This window comes from Hemibagrus wyckioides, linkage group LG25 (assembly GCF_019097595.1).
Source record: "Hemibagrus wyckioides isolate EC202008001 linkage group LG25, SWU_Hwy_1.0, whole genome shotgun sequence".
Taxonomy (NCBI): domain Eukaryota; kingdom Metazoa; phylum Chordata; class Actinopteri; order Siluriformes; family Bagridae; genus Hemibagrus; species Hemibagrus wyckioides.
This window is the reverse complement of record NC_080734.1, coordinates 2369476-2390526: the sequence shown is the minus strand read 5'-3', so window position 1 is coordinate 2390526 and position 21051 is coordinate 2369476. Positions and strand designations below refer to the sequence as shown.

Below are 21051 nucleotides of genomic sequence, written 5' to 3'. Positions count from 1 at the left end.
TAAAGAACTAAGTTTTTTTTATTTATTGATTGCATTTAATTAAAATTTGTATTATTTTAAACTGTAAAAATTAAATTTTTCCTTGATGCCTTATTGCAGTTATCTTATCCTCCTGCTAAGATCATGCTGGGTGTAAGAAAAATAAAGATTATGACACTGAAGATCACATTAAAGGTTCATTTTATTGCAATGTAGCAAAGACAAAGTACATGCAATTTTGTACTGTTTTTAAATCACCACCAAAATAAAAATGAACACCCACCCACACCCACACACACACACACACCCACACACACACACACACACACACACACACACACACACACAACACTCCACTGCCATTTTTGTAGAAGAAGGAAATTTTGCATCACTTCCTGTCTCTGTCTCTTGACTTAGGGGAACTTGTGCTTTCTCCTAGAGACTAAATACAGGCTGAGATCTCATTTCCTTTTTAAATACAAATTAAAATAATTTTATCAAGTTTAAGATTTTGATTTTAAAACCTTGTGACATATTGTAAGGATAATAACCGGAACTCCGATTCTTGAAATGGAGAGCCAGAAGAACACACGCATGTTAGCAGTACAGCTCTCACCTACAGGGAGAAATACAGTTATTGTTAGGAATCATTCAGTTCTAGATTTTGATTATTCAAAACATCTTTTTTCCAAACTTTTTTTGTTTTGTGCATTTACTGTTTTTATTGTACATTGGCTTGTGTTGTATTGTTTAGAAAAATTGCTGTGAAATGAGGAATAAATCATAAATCCTCAGAAGAAAAACATCAAATTCAGACTGTAGCTAACTTGATTTATACAAACACTTACTTGGGTCAGATGTAGGATGGGGTGTCGTCTCTTCATCTTCACAAATAAATTAGAAAAGCAGCAAATAAACAGAAACGATACTAGATATGAATAATGTGAAATATTCAACATTTAATGCATATGTACACACATACAAGGCATATTTACCTTCAAATTGCAGATGTGTTCCAGATGTGAACTTCAGTACACTTCCTTCTGATTCTCCACAGAAATATTCTCCTCCATCATCTTCTCTTATTTTGTAAATATTGAGATCAAATTTATCATCATTTACACTAATACTGAAGCGACTATCATTAAATCCCTCAACAAATTTGTAGCCCAAATTGTTCAGGTATTGTTTTATAAAATACTGAGGCAATTTTCCTGAACTCTGTCTGAACCAAACTACTTTATCTTTCCCTGTGACACTGCTAATGTTACACTCCATAGTTACATCTTCTCCACTCTTTACTGTTCTCACATGAAGCTCCTTGATGTCAAAATTTTTCACTGAAAAAAAGTATTTAACATTTAATGTCAGTAAATTAGTTAAATATGAAATATTAATGTTTTAAATTAAAGTTTTCAGAATGTTACTCACCAGCTGTGAAGAGAGAAGAAAGAACACAAAGAGCGACAAAGAGTGTGGTCATCGTTCCTGTTCAGACGAAGTGATAGTGAGGGAATGAACTTGTGTGTTCAGTAGAAAACCAGGTCCAGACTCACACCTGATTGGATGTTTTGAAGCTGTGGACTGATCTGATTGGTCCATTAGCTGTAACATGTATTCTGATGGTCACGTACCAGAAATACACACTTCCTCAGTTTGGAGCATTAAAACATGCACAGGTCATTAATATAGACTCTCTGACTACAGCAAAGAAGGAATAGAGTGTAAAAATAACAGCATTATTGTTGTAATGACCATCAGGCTCCTTTAGTCCCTGAAAGAAAGGAAGTGTGTGCTGATGAAGGTGTCAGTTTAGTTTCTCATGCTTTGCAATGCATGATGGTGCTATTTATGTTAAAACCCACTGTAGGTGTGAAAGTCCTGCTGCAGCAACAAGCCCTTTCAAATGTGTTACTGAGTGAAAAATGTTAGTGTTCATATTAATGTTAACATTATAAAATTAAGATTCAGTATAAATGAATTTTTGAATTCTCAGTCTATTCACTTGCTCCACACAGTCACACTGACATGACCCACACAGTCCACAGGGCAACACCACCAAGGACTGCAACTGGGAAGACTGGTACAATCCCAGCACATTCTGAGTGGATGTGTGAATACTAATTTTTTTAGTTGAATTTTTTGAGATTATCAAATTACACTTGAAAATTATGGCATGGTCAAGCACTAGTTTGTGAATTGAGAGCATGAATAGAGCTCCGGCTTCGCTGGACATGGCGGTCCAGTGGACAGAGGACTGCATAGCGGCATATCTGGGGCAGCCAAGGCCTCTCTCTCTCTCTCTCTCTCTCTCTCTCTTTCTCTGTATCACCCATCTCCCTCCCTCTCTCTCTCTGTGAGCTGAGGAGATGTGAGTAAAAACTCTTTGCAATTTTAGTGTGAAGTAAGTAGTGAGTATCATTTTGTGTGTGTGTGTGTGTGTGTGTGTGTGTGTGTGAGACACTGTGGTGGCTTGTGCTGATGAAGACAGTGTCTAAAACTTGTAGAAGAATTACTCCGTTTTTCTTTACTTTTATTCGTAACCGATCTTAATAACACTTTCTTAAACACACAGGGAGGAAGGGATGAAAACACAAACAGAATTTTATTTATTAATTTAATTTATAAGTATAGATGTGATGTTTGTACAGGAAACTCATAGAAATAATGATGAAGCCCAGTCAGTGCAGCAGTGGGCATTCTCTTTGCTAAACATTTTTAGTCCTACACACACAGGAAGTGATTCCTGGCAGAATAATTTGTTTAGTAAAGCAAAATATCAGCTTTTTAATTTGGCTGTAATCAGTGCATATGCTCCAGCTAAAGGCCCTGAAAGAGAGTTATGTCTAAAAAAATCCAGCTGTGATTTCATAGATCTGTTTTTAGGAAGAGATTTTAACTCTACACAAAATGACTCAGTAGACAGAAATCAAACACAAACTCGCACAGCATCTAAGCATGCATTAACATGATGCCAATTTTAGTCTTTTAGAAAAGAGAAGAGAGATTTCTCCTCCTGTAAACAATGGTGGGACCACGGAAAGGTTTTAATCCAGCAGCTCTGTCAGGAGTACACTGCCAACATCACAAGGGACATCAGGATGTCATTAAGGGAGCTGGAGATCGAAATAATGGAATGCCAGGCTTTAACTCCACAGGAAACATTTTGAGAACATCACAACAAAAAAAGCATTAATGGCAGATCTGTTGGGCACAAAAGCACAAGGTGCTCTCCTCAGACCAAGATTTAAAGGAGCTAATTAAATGGATGTCCCATCAGAGTTCTTCTTTGGCCTGGAAAAAAGAACGGACAGAGCAGGTTCATAAATACACTACACAAAGAAGAGCTACAGGCCGCCTTGAACACAGTGGAGGGAGGAAAAGCGTCTGGAATAGATAACTCACCAGCCGAATTCTTCACGTTGTTCTGGCAGAAACTGGTAGAAGATCTGTTGGAGGTTCTTGATGGAAGATGCAGAGAAATGTGTCTACTCCTGAGCAGCGGGAGAGCAGTGAATATACTTCTCCCCAAGAAAGTGGATTTACAGGGCATTAAAAACTGGTGTCTTGTATTACTGCTCTGTACAGACTATAAAATAATATCAAAAGCACTGACCAGTCGGCTCAGAGACATTATGGACTCGGTAATCCAAGTACATCAATATTGTTTGTTCAATAGATCCAACAATGATAACGTTTCTTTGATTCAAGACATTTTGGACATTTAATGGTAGTTGATCTTCAGCATCTGGAACACTTTTGATCTTAACTCTAGTCTTATAACTTCTAGGATTTTCATTTAAGGGGGGCTCAGCCCCCAGTGAGGGTATAATAGTAAAAAATAAATAAATAAAAAAAAAATAAATAAAGGTTTGACTAACAGGGTAGGATGGTAAACTTATTGCAGCATTCCACTGTATTGCACAGATGTGTATAACATTTGAGTACTGAACAAGTCAAATACAAGTCTTCTTGATATCACACACACACACACACACACGAACACTTGTCCGCATTTGCAAGTGAGCATATGTGTGTGTGGGCGGAGTGTGTGAGTAAAAAAAACAAACTATCTTTGCTATTTTCATTTACGCTGTATGTTGTATGTATTGAGTGAGTAGTGAGTGTCATTTTGTGTGTGTGTTTATTTGAATGTGTGGTGCTGTAGTGGCTTTTAATGGCACAAGCCTTACTTTTTGACGTCATGTTGTCTACTAACATAACTCAAAAGCACAAGTTTAAATTGTTTCTGACAGTTGCATGCTCCATAGAGGAATGGTCTTAGTCAAGTTAATCAGTGGGAGAACCATTATATCTGCCGCCCAGATGAATAAGTTCATTGTACAGTGGCTGAGAAGTGCAAAACCAAATAACAAATAAGAAAACAAAATAACAAATCCAAAAATACAATGACAATTCAGACAAACAGGAAAAGTTAGGTATAGTTTATTTTTATTTATCATTTATTCTGTAATTTTGTCTTCAAATCACACCTGCATTCTTCAGATATTTTGCAAACTAATCTTTAAGTCATGATCCAGAAGTCATTGCATATGAATGTCCTTGAATGAATGAATTCCATTTTCTCCTTGCTTGCCAGTGGACATTTTTGGTATTGTCTTAAAGGTGCACAATTGAAAACAATGGTTTAAAGTGAATACAGAACTCTGAATACAGAACAATTTCCTTTTGTCTTGAGTGACAGATGTCTTGTCTAGTCAGTGGTAAGAATTCCATTTGCAAACTATGGCCACAAAAATCAAAAGCCCCAAATCCAAGGATGTTTTTAAGATTCCCCAAGAATAATCCAACGTAATGGAGGTGTTCAATAAGGGACGAGCTATGCAGCTACCTAGCATCAAGCCTGGGACTATGCAATTGACCTGCTACCTTACACCTCAAAGCCCCAGAGCTGGATTTAACCTCTCTATCTCTCGCTGAAACCAGGGAGTATAGATCAGTATATCAAGAAAGCTGCTGAAATGTTGCTTCACCACAGCTCCAATCCCAGACCATGTAACCCAGTTCTCATCAAGGGTATAGAAGGCCTTCTGCGAATGTCTGGGAAAAAAACTTTTGTCCCATTATCATTCCTCACCAACTCATCTTGTCTTTTGAGACCTCTGATATGCCAGTTCTTGATGACTGGTTCCAAAAGAGCAGAGAATTGTGGGAAAGCACCCATATTCACTTCCAACAGGCTATTCAAAGACAGAGATTACAAGCCAATTGCCATAGATGCCCACATCCACCATACCAACCAAGACATGTAGTTTGTAGTCCACTAAAAACCTTAAAAAAAACCACAAAAAAGTTAAAACTATCTTGAAGAAAAATCAACTCTAGATACAGTTGACCTTTTAAAATCAAATGACAAATCACCCCTGTTACATATCTGCAACTTCCCCCAGACTATGGCATCTCTCCATCCTTCCATGCCTCGCTTGTCAAACCTTTACCACTGCACCTATCCTACACCACCCTGACCAAGAATGCCCTTTTGTGGTGGAACTGGACTCCTCCTGTTGTGGCATAAGGGCTGTACTCTCCCAACACCATTCCAACAAAGAGCCTTCTTCGCACAGAAGTTGATTCCACCAGAGACTAACTATGATGCTGGGAACCATGAATCACTTTCAATGGAAGCCTTGGAGGAATGGAATCATTGGCTAGAAGGGGCCTGTCACCCACTAAAGAGTGTCAAGAGTAAAGCAAACACCCTCTCCCACTGCCATGACACCCCCCAGATGAACACAGACTCTGAACCCATCCTGCCATCCTCCATCATTTTAGCCCCATACATTGGGACATCAACGGAAGAGATCCACCAAACGCTACAGGAGGAGGAGCCACCACCTGAATGCCCCTAAAATGATACAATATATACCACCTACTCTATGACAACATTACAGAATGGGTGCACACCCCACTCAGTACCTGCCACCCAGGTATCCAGAAAACCAAACTACACCGCAATACATTTTGGTAGCCTTCCCAAAGATCTATGAGGAAGTATGCGCCACCTGCTCCCATGTCCGCACCCCTTGCCGGCTACCTACAGGCCTCCTTGAACCTCCCAGTACCCCGACACCCATGGACTGTGGCAGTAGACTTTGTCACTGATCTCCCCTCTTCACATGGGTTATAAGCCATCCTGGAGCCAGTGGATTGCTTCTCCAAGGGTTGCAAACTCATCCCACCGAAAAAACTCCCCACAGCAATGGAGCCTAACCTCCAGCTACTACCCCTGCCTCAAATAGTCAGGTAGAGAGGTTAAACCAGGAGTTGAGAGGTTACCTGCGAACCTTTCCACACCTCTCTCTTCAAGCTGGCTGTCACCAACAACCCCAGAGCCCCTGACACCACATCGCCACCACCCCTAGAAATTGACGGAACCACCACCTATTTGGTCCACTCTATCCTCGACTCCAGGCGAAGTAGAGGCCACTTACAGTATTTAGTAAACTGGTAGGGTTACAGGCCAGAAGGACAGTCATGGGTCAATGCCAATGACATTCTAGACCCCTCCCTGATTACTGACTTTCACCGGGCACTCCCCGATAGGCCTGCACCTAGACCCTGTGGTCGACCAAGAAGAACAAAGAAGCTGGTGTTCTTAGGAGGGGGGATTCTGTTACAACATTGGCTGCTGTTTCCCCCAACAGAGGGACCCCTCACCTGAGTTCTGACACTTCTGGGTTCAACACTTTCAGTTGTATAGACATTTTAACATGTGGACACCACTGCTTTAGCATGAAGTATTGTTTATTTATTATCACTGTGTACTGAGCCTTGAATTACTCTCTTGTCTGCCTTTTGTTCTTGGCAAAATAAAATAAAATCTTGCTTTATTGTCACATCATCAACAACACAAGTGTAGAAGCATTCCAGTTGTAAATGTGCCACACTGGTAAGTACAGTAAAAAAATAATAAATAATTAACAATGTAAGCATATATGTTGCCTTATTGTGCAGTATGTACTGAAACAATGGCATGAGATACACAGTATAATCAGTAGATATTGCACAGTGTGTCACAGTGTAATGTGTATAGCAGCATGAATGTCATGTACTGTATATATGCAGTGTACAGTGTCCAGTGTACAGATACAGTACATTCATGACAAGTATAAAGTGTGGTGATTTCCAATGTTAAATGGTGAGTGATGTGTTGTGGTGCGTTTGTACTTGTACTATGGTGTACTGTTAGTCCTGACTGTTTAATAGTCTGACAGCCTAGGGGAAGAAACTGTCCTTCAGTCAGCTAGATTTGGATTTGATACTATGGTATTGTCATCCTGAGGGCAGCAAAGACAGTAGCTTGTGGCTTGGATGGGTTGGGTCTTTGATGATCTTACGGGCTTTCCTCACACATCAGCTGATGTAGATATCCTGGACAGAGGGAAGCTCACCTCTGGCAATGTGCTGGGCTGTTCGGACCACTTTCTGCAGTGCTCTGTGATTAAGAGTGGTGCAGTTGCTGTACCAGGTGGTGATGGAGCCAGTCAGGATGCTCGCCAAAGTGCAGGTATAGAATGACTTCAGTATGTTGGGGTTGGGCTTCACTTCCTTAGCCGCCTCAGAAAGAAGAGGTGCTGGTGAGCCTTCTGTGTGAACAGTCCATGTGAGATCCTCAGTGATGTGTATCCCGAGGAACTTTATGCTGTTGACCCATTCCACTAGAGTTCTTTTGATTGTGATGGGGGTGTGTTCTCTTTCCTGTCACCTGAAGTCTACTATTAGCTTCTTGGTCTTTTCGATGTTGAGAGAGATCTTGACACCAGCATGTCAGAGTGCTCACCTTTTCTCTGTAGGCCATCTCATTGTTATCAGTGATCAGGCCTAACACCATTTTGTCATCAGCAAATTTGATGATGGTATTGGAAGTGTGTGTGGCTATACAATCATGAATGTATAGGGAGTACAGTAGAGGGCTGAGAACACAGTCTTGTGGTGCGGTATGCAAACTGAAGTGTACTGATGCAGACAGCACAGAGCAGATGTAGTGTCTGACCAGTCTTTCAAAACACTTGCTGATAATGGGCGTTACAGCAACAGGGTGCCAGTCATTTAAGCATGTGACTTTGGTTTTCTTTGGTACAGGCACAATGGTGGGTGCTTTGAAGGAACCACAGATAGCGAAAGCAAGAGGTTGAAAATGTCCATGAAAACACCCACTAGCTGGTTCGCGCATGCTCTGAGTGCACGGCCTGGAATTATGTCAGGACTTGCAGCCTTGTGGATATTCACCCATCTGAGGGTTCGGGTTACATCTGCTACAGAGACAGAGAGCAAACTGACCTCTGTAGTTTCAGCAGCAGGAGCTCCCTACGTTAGATGAATATTGTTTTCCTTGAAGTGAGCATAGAATCTACGTTTGTAGTGGAGTGTTTTTTCTCTTTGAAGTCTGTAATGGTGTTGATTCCTTGCTACATACTTCTTGCGTTGTTGGTATCAAACTGTTCTTTCATTCTGTTCTTGAACTGATGTTTGGCATCTTTGATAGTTTTATGGAGTGCATAGCTGGTTTGTTTGTACTCCTCTACATTTCTGGATTTGAAAGCATGTGCTCGTGCTTTTAAGGGTGCACCAACCTTGCTGTTGACCCACGGTTTTTGGTTGGGGAATGTTCGTATGGTTTTTGTTGGCACAACATCTTTCATTTGATGCATTTCATAGATGCATTTCCTGATGAAACATGTTGCAGTATCTGAATAGACTTCGATGTCACCATCTGAGGCTGACCAGAACATTTCCCAGTTCATGTGATCAAAGCAGTCCTGCAGTATAAAATCTGATTGGTCTGACCAGCTCTGAATTGTCTTGAGGGTGGGAGCTTCCTGTTTCAGTTTCTGCCTGTAAGCAGGCAGAAGCAGCACAAAGAGGTGATCTGATTTGCTGTAAGGTGGGTGGGGGAGGGATTTTTAGTGTAACGGTCTCCCTACTAACTGCTGAGGAGACAAGCTATATAACTTTGAGGAAGCGACTCACTGACCAGGTTACTAATTAACCCTTGTGATAAATTTTAGATACACTATCTCAGAACAATGCACAGCAAAAGCATAAGTTTATATGAAAGGATACACAAAACATTATCATAAACAAATCCCCCAAAACATAACTGTTGCAACACAAAAACCCAAAACATAACAACCATTGCAACGCAAAAACCCAAAGGCTTACCCATGCATTTCAGTCACTGCTGTTTGAAAATGCGTGAATACCGTAATCCGAATGTCCTGTAGAGCAATGTCTGTTGCAGCCAGCATGGGCTGAAGTAAAGGCCTATCCGCTGCCACCCTCCACCTTCTCCTTTTTGGTAGACTGAGAAGCCTTTAAGACATAGTCTTTAGAGCAAACATAACCAGACCCTCTCTAAGCAAAATGCCAGCCACTGAAGGAAAACTGTGCATAGAGTCCATTTGACTAGACCTGAAACCGAAGTTTTCCAGTCAGGACTACCAACCTCTGGGAAAGCAATAGAGAAGACAATATTTCCCTCTTCCCCCAAACCATTATCTCTTCTTCTCTCCCTTTACCTGGCTATATACAAGAGGGGGAACACAGCATAGCGCCCCCTAGAGCGTGCTAGTGACATTGCAATTAAAAGGCCATGTAACCAAGTTCTAGGCGGTTACAGTAGCCATCCAGGAAGGGAGTGTAGCAGTGGTCTAAGACTCTGTCTCCCCTTGTATTGCGTGTGATGTGTTGAAAGTATTTTGGAGTCTTTGTCCTTAAGTTGGCTTTGTTTAAGTCTCCAGTTACAATAAACATGGTCCAAAGCTATGCTAGTGAGCAGTGTGAGGAGGAGGGTACATTTGCCACTGTCCTCTCTGTAGGCCTCAGGTTGGTGTGCAAAGTAAACATTGTACTGTCAGAGAAACCATGGACAGTGATAAGTAGATCTGTGAAATTTTTCTGGCATTGCCTCTCCTGATCCATCTGTCAAGCTCCTGAAGATTGCAGATGACACTACAATCATCGGCCTCATCCAGGACAGTGATGAGTCTGCTTACAGACAAGAGGTTGAGTAACTGGCTGTCTGGTCTTAACAACCTGGAGCTCAACACACTCAAAACAGTGGAGATGATAGTGGACTTTAGGAGGAACACTCCTTCACTCCCCACACTCACCATCATGAACAGCACTGTAACAACAGTAGAGTCAATCAGGCTCCTGGGCATCACTATCTTTCAGGACCTGAAGTGGGACACTCACATTGACTCCATCGTCAAAAAGGCCCAACAAAGATTGTACTTCCTTTGGCAGCTGAGGGAGTTCAACCTGCCACAGGAGCTGCTAACACAGTTCTACTCAGCCGTCATTGAGTCTGTTCTGTGCTCTTCTATAACTGTTTGGTTTGGCTCAGCAAAGGTTCAGAGAAAGGTTTGGACTGCTGAAAGGATTATTGGTGCTCCCCTGCCCACCCTTCAAGAACTGTATATATCCAAAGTGAGGAAATAAACTCAGAAAATCACTCTGGACCCCTAACATCCAAGCCATCTCCTTTTTGAAGTTTTGCCTGTGTTTGGCTTTATCATGTTTTTTAGCTGCTAAAATCCAGATGTGTCCTTAACCTAGAAGTGGCTCAAAACTGTGATGGCTCCCTCTGGTGGGAAGAGGGGAATCCAGTAGAGAATCCACTAGAGTCCTTCATGAATCCAGTAGGAACTGGGCGATGGTGGGGTGGGGGGGCATGGTTATGATACATTGCAAATTGGGGGAACATGAGCAGGTTTAAGAAGAGAGACGTGGAAGATGGTGAGATGCAATAATGAGAGGGCAGTAAGAGTATGTGACTGGGTTGACTTGGTGTAAGATCTTGAATTGCCTGATGAACTGAGGGCTTAGCTTGAGACATGGGAGTTTGAGGTTCTAAGTGGAGAGCCACCCGATCTGGCCTGGTTGGTAGGGATGGTGGTGATGTCTTTGCCAATTGGCCTGGAGTTTCTGGTGCCATACTGCCCTCTGTAGGCACACGTGTGCCCTTTTGCATATTTCCCTGCTGCAGTTGAACCAGTCGTCCACAGCTGGTACATCTGATGTTCCCCCAACCATAGGGGGGTGGGGCAGAGGTTGGTGGATGAGTGGGTAAGGGTATTCTATGTGTATTCTGCCCATGTAGAGAAATCACTCCAGACCACACCCAATCACACCCTTTTGGCCTGGCGGTTTGCCTGGGCATGGTACCCTGCTATGCTTTGCTAAGAACCAATCAAATCAAAAGCCAACCTATGGAAATGAGTTTGATAAGTTTAGGTTTGCACTGTTGATGAACGTAACCTCCGTGACATGTATCTTGTTTTTGTTTAATAAAATCCTCGTTCAGCGAACCAGGTGTGCATCAGAGCCTCACTATACACTTTATTGGCATACAAAAACATAACACCCGGGTGGCCTGAACTGGATGCCTTGTGCACCCACTGCAATATTCGAGGGTGCACTGAGATGGGCATGTAGAGCTTGTTTGGCAGACAGGACGGCAGTGTTGACCTGGGCTTGCTGGATCTCCTCCACAAACTTCCATTGGATGGGGGTGAGCATGACCAAGGAATGCAGTATGGGCTCTGTGTGACAAGCTTATGGGTTCATGTCAGCTAGATAGGGCATCTGCTTTTCTGTTCTTTATTCCTGGTTGATATGTGACTGAGAGCTTGAATCACATGAAGAACAGCGCCCACTGGGCTTGATGTGGGTTCAGCCATTTGGCATTGCGGAGATACTGGAGGTTGCTGGTGATCCATCACCAGGAACGGGTGTCGTGCCCCCTCCAGCAAGTGTTGTCACTCCTCCAGTGCTGCCTTGATGGACAGGAGCTCCCAGTTCACCACATAGTAGTTCACCTCTGTTGGTGTCAGTTTCTGGGAGAAGTTTGCGCATGGATAGACCTTCCCAGGGTCCCTGTGGCATTGAGACGCCACATTCCCTAACCCACAGCTGGAGGCATCCACCTCAATGATGAATGGGAGGCTGGGGTCTGGGTATCTCAGAATTGGAGCTGTAATGAAGCTTCTTCTTAGTTGCACAAAGGCTGCACGGGCCTGCTCCACACAGTGTAGCCATTTGGGTTTGCCCCCCAAGAGGGAGGTCAATGGATTGGCTATATTGCTGTAGTCATGAATGAACCGAGAATTGAGTGGCCCTTTCTTTGCTGAACACCTCATGCAGATCATGGTATTCTCGTGGGATCGTGGTGTTCTTCGTGGTACTGAGGATCTCTATGGACATGGTGAGGAATGAGCACGATAAAATGTTCCTGAGGCAGTGGTCCTGGCAATAAAGTAACCAGCATGTTAGCTCCCCCTCTTTCCTGGACATGTGCGGATTGTGGAGCTGTAGCCAGGGAAAACCCAGGATGATGGGATTGGCAGGGGAGGAGATGATGAAGAACAGGATTTACTTGAAGTGCAACAGCCCAACCTGGAGGATGACCGAGCTGGTCTGTCGCGTGATGAGGCCCTTCCCAATAGGGTGGTTGTCAACAGCTGTCACTCGCAGGAGAGTCTTGCATGGCAGGTTGGGAAGACGAAACTCCTCCACAAGGTGGTAGTTAATAAGGTTGATGGCCACTCCGGAGTCCACTAGTGCTGAGACCACAAGAGATTCCTGAGCATAGCGCAAGGTGACCTTTAATGTCAATTTGAAGGTATTGAAGGTAAAAATGGAAGGAAAAAAATGGAAGGAAACTGTAGTTGTTCAACCTTTGACAGCATCTCATGAACCAGTCTGCCCTAAAGCCCCACAACTACAACTACAACTACTATAGTCTTTATAAGTATAAGAGTTATATAAACTTATCCCAACAGCTAAATCAACAAAATGTATTTTAGATCCCATTCCAACTAAATTACTGAAAGAAGTGTTACATAGAGCAGGAGATTCTCTTCTCAATATTATTAACTCTTTCTTATCTTTAGGTAATCTCCCTAAACCCCTCAAGTTGGTGGTTATTAAGCTTCTTATTAAGAAACCTAAACTAACAAATGATCCTAAGAAATTATCTAATTACAAATCAATTTCAAACATTCCATTGATATCTAAAATATTAGAAAAGGTGGTGTCTGCTAAATGACTCTCTTTCTTACAGGAGAACAATTTAATTTAAGAGTTTCAGTCTGGTTTCAGGCCCCATCATAGCACAGAAACTTGTCTGAGAAAATTACCTAGATTAGCCTAGATTTAAAATAGCAATACTCTGCCTAGAAGTAGTGGTTAGCTATTAAATATCAAATATCTATCAAAAATATTTAGCTACTGATTAGTAGTTAGCTTTTGATTAATGCAAATGTATAACTTTTATAATAATCATGCAAAACTAGTGCTGAGAAGTGTGAAATTGAGGGGATTTTTTGGTGCTGAGAAGTGTGAAAGTGAGGGGATTTTCAGGGCCCAGAATAGGCACCCAGATGAGAGAAGACAGACATACGCTAGACATAACAGTAGGTGTGTTTACATGGACACTTTTTAATCAGATCAGACTGAATTCAATCAGATTGACGAATCCGATCGCAGGGTTTATATGGACTCGGTATAAAGTAATCAGATTGTTATGCACGTTTACATGACACATGATTAGAATCGGATTAGATCTTTTGACATGCGCACAGTCCACAAAAACATCCGTATGTCATACGTCATTCTTGCATCATTGCACATGCGCAGAACTTTCCAGGAACATATTCCATCCGATTAAGTGTTTACATGTCCTCTCGGTCGGACTAAAAATGGTTTAAACCACCCCTTACCATCCGACTGAAATTTTAATCGGATGTGGCAAATTCCATTCGATTGATGTGTTTACATGACACTTTTTTAATCTGATTGTGCTTCTAGTCCTGTTACGATCGGATTACAAGTGTCCATGTAAACACACCTAGTGTCTTATCAGTGTAATCAGCATTGCTTAATAGGTAAGGTGTACTTAGAAATAGAAGCACATTTAAACTCAGACATAGAGGGCTTACTAAGAAATAGAAGCACATCTAAACTTAGAAATAGAAGCGTGGTTTAAATCATCTCAAACAATTTATTGAAACAAAAGCCAACAACAGTGGTGGGTATACCACAACAAAAAATGTCTCAATAATTTGTCATGTGCCCTTGACCATCAATTACAGCTTGACAACAACGTCTCATGCTGTTCACGAGTCACCAATACTACCTGAATAACATCATTAATCCAGTCATTGTGTCCCTGCATGAACAACACAGGCCTAATTTCATCTTCATGGACGACAATGCTCCAGCTCATTGAGGTCGCATCATTAGGGAATGGCTGCTGGAGGCTGGGGTACCTCAAATCGAGTGACCTGCACTTTTTCCAGACCTGAATCCCATAGAAAACCTATGGGATCAGCTGAGTCACCATGTAGAGGCTCGTAACCCTGCACCCCAGAACCTCAATGACATGAGGGCCACCCTTTAAGAAGAGTGGAATGCCATGCCTCAGCAGACAATAAGTCAACTCGTGAACAGCATGAGACGTTGTTGTCAAGCTGTAATTGATGGTCAAGGACAAATTATTGAGACATTTTTTGTTGTGGTATACCCACCACTGTTGTTGGCTTTTGCTTCAATAAATTGTTTGAGATGAGGAAATCACCATTGCATGCTTCTACTTAAATGCCCTACTTTCATGATATAGTATCACTGTAGTGTATATATATATATACACTATATTGCCAAAAGTATTCGCTCACCTGCCTTGACTCGCATATGAACTTAAGTGACATCCCATTCCTAATCCATAGGGTTCAATATGACGTCAGTCCACCCTTTGCAGCTATAACAGCTTCAACTCTTCTAGGAAGGCTGTCCACAAGGTTTAGGAGTGTGTTTATGGGAATTTTTGACCATTCTTCCAGAAGCGCATTTGTGAGGTCACACACTGATGTTGGACAAGAAGGCCTGGCTCTCAGTCTCCGCTCTAATTCATCCCAAAGGTGTTCTATCGGGTTGAGGTCAGGACTCTGTGCAGGTCAGTCAAGTTCATCCACACCAGACTCTGTCATCCATGTCTTTATGGACCTTGCTTTGGTCACTGGTGCACAGTCATGTTGGAAGAGGAAGGGGCCAGCTCCAAACTGTTCCCACAAAGTTGGGAGCATGGAATTGTCCAAAATGTCTTGGTATGCTGAAGCATTCAGAGTTCCTTTCACTGGAACTAAGGCTCCAAGCCCAGCTCCTGAAAAACAACCCCACACCATAATCCCCCCTCCACCAAACTTTACACTTGGCACAATGCAGTCAGACAAGTACCATTCTCCTGGCAACCGCGTGTCCAGTGGCGGCGTGCTTTACACCACTGCATCCGACGCTTTGCATTGCACTTGGTGACATATGGCTTGGATGCAGCTGCTCGGCCATGGAAACCCATTCCATGAAGCTCTCTGCGCACTGTTCTTGAGCTAATCTGAAGACCACATGACGTTTGGAGGTCTGTAGCGATTGACTCTGCAGAAAGTTGGCGACCTCTTCACACTATGCACCTCAGCATCCGCTGGCCCCTCTCCATCAGTTTACGTGGCCTACCACTTTGTGGCTGAGTTGCTGTCGTTTCCAAACACTTCCACGTTCTTATAATACAACTGACAGTTGACTGTGGAATATTTAGGAGCGAGGAAATTTCACGACTGGATTTGTTGCACAGGTGGCATCCTATCACAGTTCCACGCTGGAATTCACTGAGCTCCTGAGAGCGACCCATTCTTTCACAAATGTTTGTAAAAACAGTCTGCATGCCTAGGTGCTTGATTTTATACACCTGTGGCCATGGAAGTGATTGGAACACCTGATTCTGATTATTTGGATGGGTGAGCGAATACTTTTGGCAATATAGTGTATATATATATATATATATATATATATATATATATATATATATATATATATATATATATATATATATATATATATGTGTAGCCCTCTCTCTCTCTGCGCGCTTGCTGACCTCTAGCACTGCCGCTACTGCTCTGCATTGTGTTGTGTATGTTCGTGGGTGGTGGAGAGACGAGACGTGGACACAGAGGGGTTCGGGATTGTGGCTTGACCGTTTATTCCACAGCACCGAATCTATAGCATTGATAAGGTGGACTCAACTCAGTTTTAAACTCAATTCAAAGTCAATTCCGATGCACATGCAAAATTAACATGCTCTTGCTGTTTATATTACCATACATAGCTTTGCATTATCCACATTCAAAAGAAAAAGCAAAACATTTTAACTCTTCACATTCCACTGTATTTAGGTCTTTAACAGTTTAGAACACAAAACATGTCATTAAACTGAACTTTAGTGCGATAACAATAAAAATATTTACATTTTTATTTTCACTGCCATGAACATGACTTACCTATAGCATTGATAACGTGGACTGAAGAAAATATGGCGCGCTACACACGTATCAACACTACGGTACATCAAGAGGCTCAAACAATGCTAAAGGCACTTAAATCTGTCCTAACATAACAGTGTCATAGCGACATCCTGTGGACAACACAGTATACTGCCCTACATCCACCCCTTCTTTAATTGATGGCATCCCAGCCATCTGATTAACCAAAACTCAAGTGAAGTCTGATCTATGACAGTCGAAACAAGAGAGGTGTTGCGAGTGAATGTACATGATGGGTGTAGATAGTGTATGTGGGTAGCTAACTGTTATCAGGGTGTATGTGGTATGGCTCTGCATGTGCTCTGCTGCTCATCTTACTTTTAGCCTTAAGCCACAACTTTCTCCCTCTTTATATCTTTTGTTGGTCACTCTCCACTTTCGCAACTTGGGATTCAAGTGAGAGTTTAGCTGGGGGACGCCGGGTCCTCCTTGGGTTTCTTCTTGGAGGATTGGGCACTTGAGTTGAAGTGGGCCCACCACTACATGTTTCCTCTGTCCCCATGTCGGCCTCCTCTGTGCTCATTTGCTCTTCATCTCTATCTGCGGTTCCCTCTTCGGCTTCCCATCCAATGCCTGACCCATATATCTCACCAGCTGACTCGCCCCCTTCTACAATCAATCCTCTGTCTCGCTCCACTGGGAGAAACATACACTGTGTCAAAATGTTTCTATGGACCACTCTCTCTGCTCCTTCCCCCTCTGGCCGCACCACGTACACAGGCAAACCTGGTTGCTGTGCCCCCCATCGATCTCCCAACTTCTGCTTCCCCTCTACATGACAGACCTTGACTAAGACTCTATCCCCTGGACCAAAGTCTTCACTCTTAGCTTTCTTGTCATAATACCTTTTCTGCTGTCCTTTTGCCACCCGAGACATCTGATTAGCCAGGGCATAGACCTGTGACAGGGAGTCATACAGGGTCTGGACATACTTGCTATATTCACACTGCTGATTCGATGTAGGGGACCCAAAGATGAGGTCCACTGAAAGCCTGGGATGTCTACCAAACATTAGGTAGTATGGGCTATAGCCAGTGGAGTCATGTTGTGAACAGTTATATGCATGTGTCATGGCATCCACATGCTCATGCCACCGGGGCTTCAGGTGCGGCTCTAGTGTTCCCAGCATGTTCATAAGGGTACGGTTGAATCTTTCGGTAGTCCCGTTACCCTGGGGGTGGTAGGGTGTGGTGTGGGTTTTAGTGATGCCAGTATACTTGCATAGCTCTTTCACAATTGCACTTTCAAAATTGCACCCTTGATCTGCGTGTAATTTTGCAGGGAAACCAAAACGGCAAAAGAAATTCCTCCATAAGACCCTGGCCACTGTGCCTGCCTTTTGGTCCCTGGTGGGATAGGCCTGTGCATAGCGAGAAAAGTGATCTGTAACAATGAGCACATTCTCCATACCACCCTTGGACTTGTCCAATGTCAAGAAGTCCATGCAAACCAGCTCCATGGGGGCACTGGTATGGATGCTGACAAGGGGGACCCTGACATTGCCTGTGGGAGTTTTTCTAAGGCAGCACCTCTTGCACTGTTCACACCAAGCCTTGACCTCCTGAAACATTCTTGGCCAGTAAAACCTTCCCCTTATCATCTGTAGTGTCCTTTCAAATCCCAGATGCCCGGAGTCATTGTGAAGGGCTGTTTTGATGGTTTCATGTAGCCTCTCTGGCAGTATTAGTTGCTCCACCACTCCTTTATGGCTGTCTCTGACACTGCAATACAGGATCTCTTTTTTGATCACTAACCTCCTCCAATCTTTTAAAAGAAGACCCCCTGTGGCACCACCTTTTATCCTCTCGCTGTGGCTTGGTTTGTGGTTCCTGCTCTTAAAGTGGAGGATGGGACTGATGACTGGGTCTTCCTTCTGCCCCGCTCAAAGCTCCTGTGTGGTCATAGCAGGCAGTGCCTCCATCCCCACATCTACATACACATCACTAGGTTCCAGTGGCTGACTGTTTTCAGGCTCCTGGGTGGTTTGTGCATCCTCATGTCGTGGTTCACCATTCCTCACCTGCTGTGGGCAGGACTGCAGGGTCTCAGCCACCTCCTGATAGGACATATGCGAGAGAGCGTCAGCGTTGGAGTTATCCTGTCCCCTTCGATACTGGATGTGAAAATCATATATGGACAGATGAGAAACCCATCACTGACCCGTGGCATCGAGTTTGGCTGAAGTCATTACATATTTTAGAGGGTTATTGTCTATCAGAACAGAGAACTTGCATCCATAGAGGTGGTCATGGAACTTCCGTCACAGCCCATTTAAGAGCAAGGGACTCTAGCTTGTGTGCCGGATACCTCGTCTCAGGTGGGCTTAGGCCCCTGCTTGCATATGCAATGACCTTTTCCACCCCATCTTGAATCTGTATTAACACACCCCCAAGTCCCATTCCTGAGGCATCTGTCTACAGCAGAAAGGGCTGGCTGTAGTCTGGATAGCCTAACACTGGTGCACTTTTCAGCTTTTCTTTTAAAGACTGAAAGGCCTCCTCACAGTCTGCAGTCCATAGGAATGGCTGGTCAGGGCCTGGGCTTTTCTGGGTCCCTCTTTTTTTCTTTCTAGGGTCTCCTGAGGTAAGTCGGTATAACAGAGCAGCCAAGGTAGCATAGCCCTTAACATACCTCCTATAGTAGCCTGCAAAACCCAAAAATCGCAGCACTTCCATACGATTAGTGGGCCTCTCCCAATCCTTGACCTTGCTGATCTTTTCTGGGTCTGTCCTGATGCCCTCCGCAAACACCAAGTGACCCAAGTATTGCACTTCCTTCCTAACGAGCTGGCACTTGGAAGGTTTCAGTTTTAAACCATGCTTCTTAAGCCAGCTGGAGCCTCTCTAGATGTTCCTTAAATGACTTAGAGAAGATGATAATGTCATCCAGATAAATAAGGAGATGAGTGAAATTTAAGTCCCCGAAACATGAGGTCTTAAATTAAATTTTAAAAAAAAATAAATAATTTTTTAAACCTTTAAGCCTTTCCGTCTTTAAATTTAAGTCCCTGAAACATGAGGTCCCCCTCCCTGAACCGCCACCTTATTGTGGTGGAGGGGTTTGAGTACCCGAATGAGCCTAGGAGCCATGTTGTCGGGGGCCAAGTGTCCCTGGTAGGGTCTCCCAAGGCAAACGGGTCCTAGGTGACGGGTCAGACTAAGAGCGGTTCAAATCCCCCTTATAAAGAAAAAGAAAACAAGGACCATTACGTCGCCCAGATTGGTGTTACCGGGGTCCCAACCTGGAGCCAGGCCTGGGGCTGGGGCACGCAGGCGAGCACCTGGTGGCCAAGTCTTCGCCTATGGGACTCGGCCGGGCATAGCCCGAAAGAGCGCGTAGGCCCGTCTTCCTGTAGGCCCACCACCCGCAGGAATCAGCATAAGGGGCTGGTGCGATGTGTTTTGGGTAGCAGTCATGGGCAGGGGCCTAGATGACCCAAACCCTGGTTAAAGAATCTGGCTCTTGGGACATGGAATGTCACTTCACTGGGGGGGAAGGAGCCTGAGCTGGTGGGGGAGGCTGAGCGGTACCGGCTAGAGGTAGTCGGGCTCGCCTCCACGCACAGCCTGGGCACTGGAACCCAACTCCTTGAAAGAGGTTGGACCCTCTACTACTCTGGAGTACCTCATGGTGAGAGGTGGCGGGCTGGGGTGGGCTTGCTTATAGCCCCTGAGCTCAGCCGCCATGTGTTGGAGTTTTCCCCAGTAAATGAGAGGGTGGTTTCTCTGCGCCTTCGGGTGGGGGATAGGGGCCTCACTGTTGTTTCGGCTTACTGGCCGAACAGCAGTGTGGAGTACCCAACCTTCTTGGAAACCCTACGAGGGGTGCTGGAAGGTGCCCCGACTGGGGACTCCATAGTTATGCTGGGGAACTTCAACGCCAATGTGGGTAACAACAGTGTTACCTGGAGGGGTGTGATTGGGAGGAACGGCCCCCCGATCTGAACTCGAGTGGTGTTCTGTTATTAGACTTCTGTGCTAGTCACAGTCTGTCCATAACGAACACCATGTTCAAGCATAAGGGTGCCCATCAGTACACGTGGTACCAGGACACCTTAGGCTGGAGGTCGATGATTGACTTTTTGGTCGTGTCATCTGACCTTTGGCCATATGTCTTGGACACTAGGGTGAAGAGAGGGGCTGAGCTGTCAACTGATCACCACCTGGTGGTGAGTTGGATCCACTTGCAGAGGAGGATGCCAGACAGACTTGGCAGACCCAACCGTATTGTGGGGGTCTGTTGGGAACGTCTGGCTGGACCCTCTTTTAGGGAGGTCTTCAACTCCCACCTCCGGGAGAGTTCCGACAAGATTCTGAGGGAGGTTGGTGATATTGAGTCTGAGTGGACCATGTTCTCCTCCTCCATTGTTGACGCAGCTACCAGGAGCTGTGGCCGTAAGGTCTCTGGTGCCTGTCATGGCGGCAATCCCCGAACCCAATGGTGGACACTGGAAGTAAGGGATGCTGTCAAGCTGAAGAAAGAGTCCTATTGAGCCTAGTTGGCTCGTGGGACTCCAGAGGCAGCTGATGAGTACCAGCAGGCCAAGTGAGCTGCAGCCCGGGTGGTTGTGGAAGCAAAAACTCGGGTCTGGGAGGAGTTCAGGGAGGCCATGGAGAAGGACTATCGGTCGGCCTCGGGGAAATTCTGGCAGACCGTCCGGCGCCTCAGAAGGGGTAAG

The 21051-nt window shown here is 44.2% G+C and overlaps 1 gene segment (V, D, J or C); it reads right to left on the bottom strand.

The window, feature by feature from the left end:
* Positions 1-277: 277 nt before the first annotated feature.
* LOC131346160 (Ig kappa chain V-III region CBPC 101-like) lies at positions 278-1545 on the bottom strand. The segment is given in 4 exon segments: positions 278-595; positions 828-863; positions 975-1319; positions 1411-1545. Coding segments are annotated over 4 exon segments (546 nt in total).
* Positions 1546-21051: the final 19506 nt, after the last annotated feature.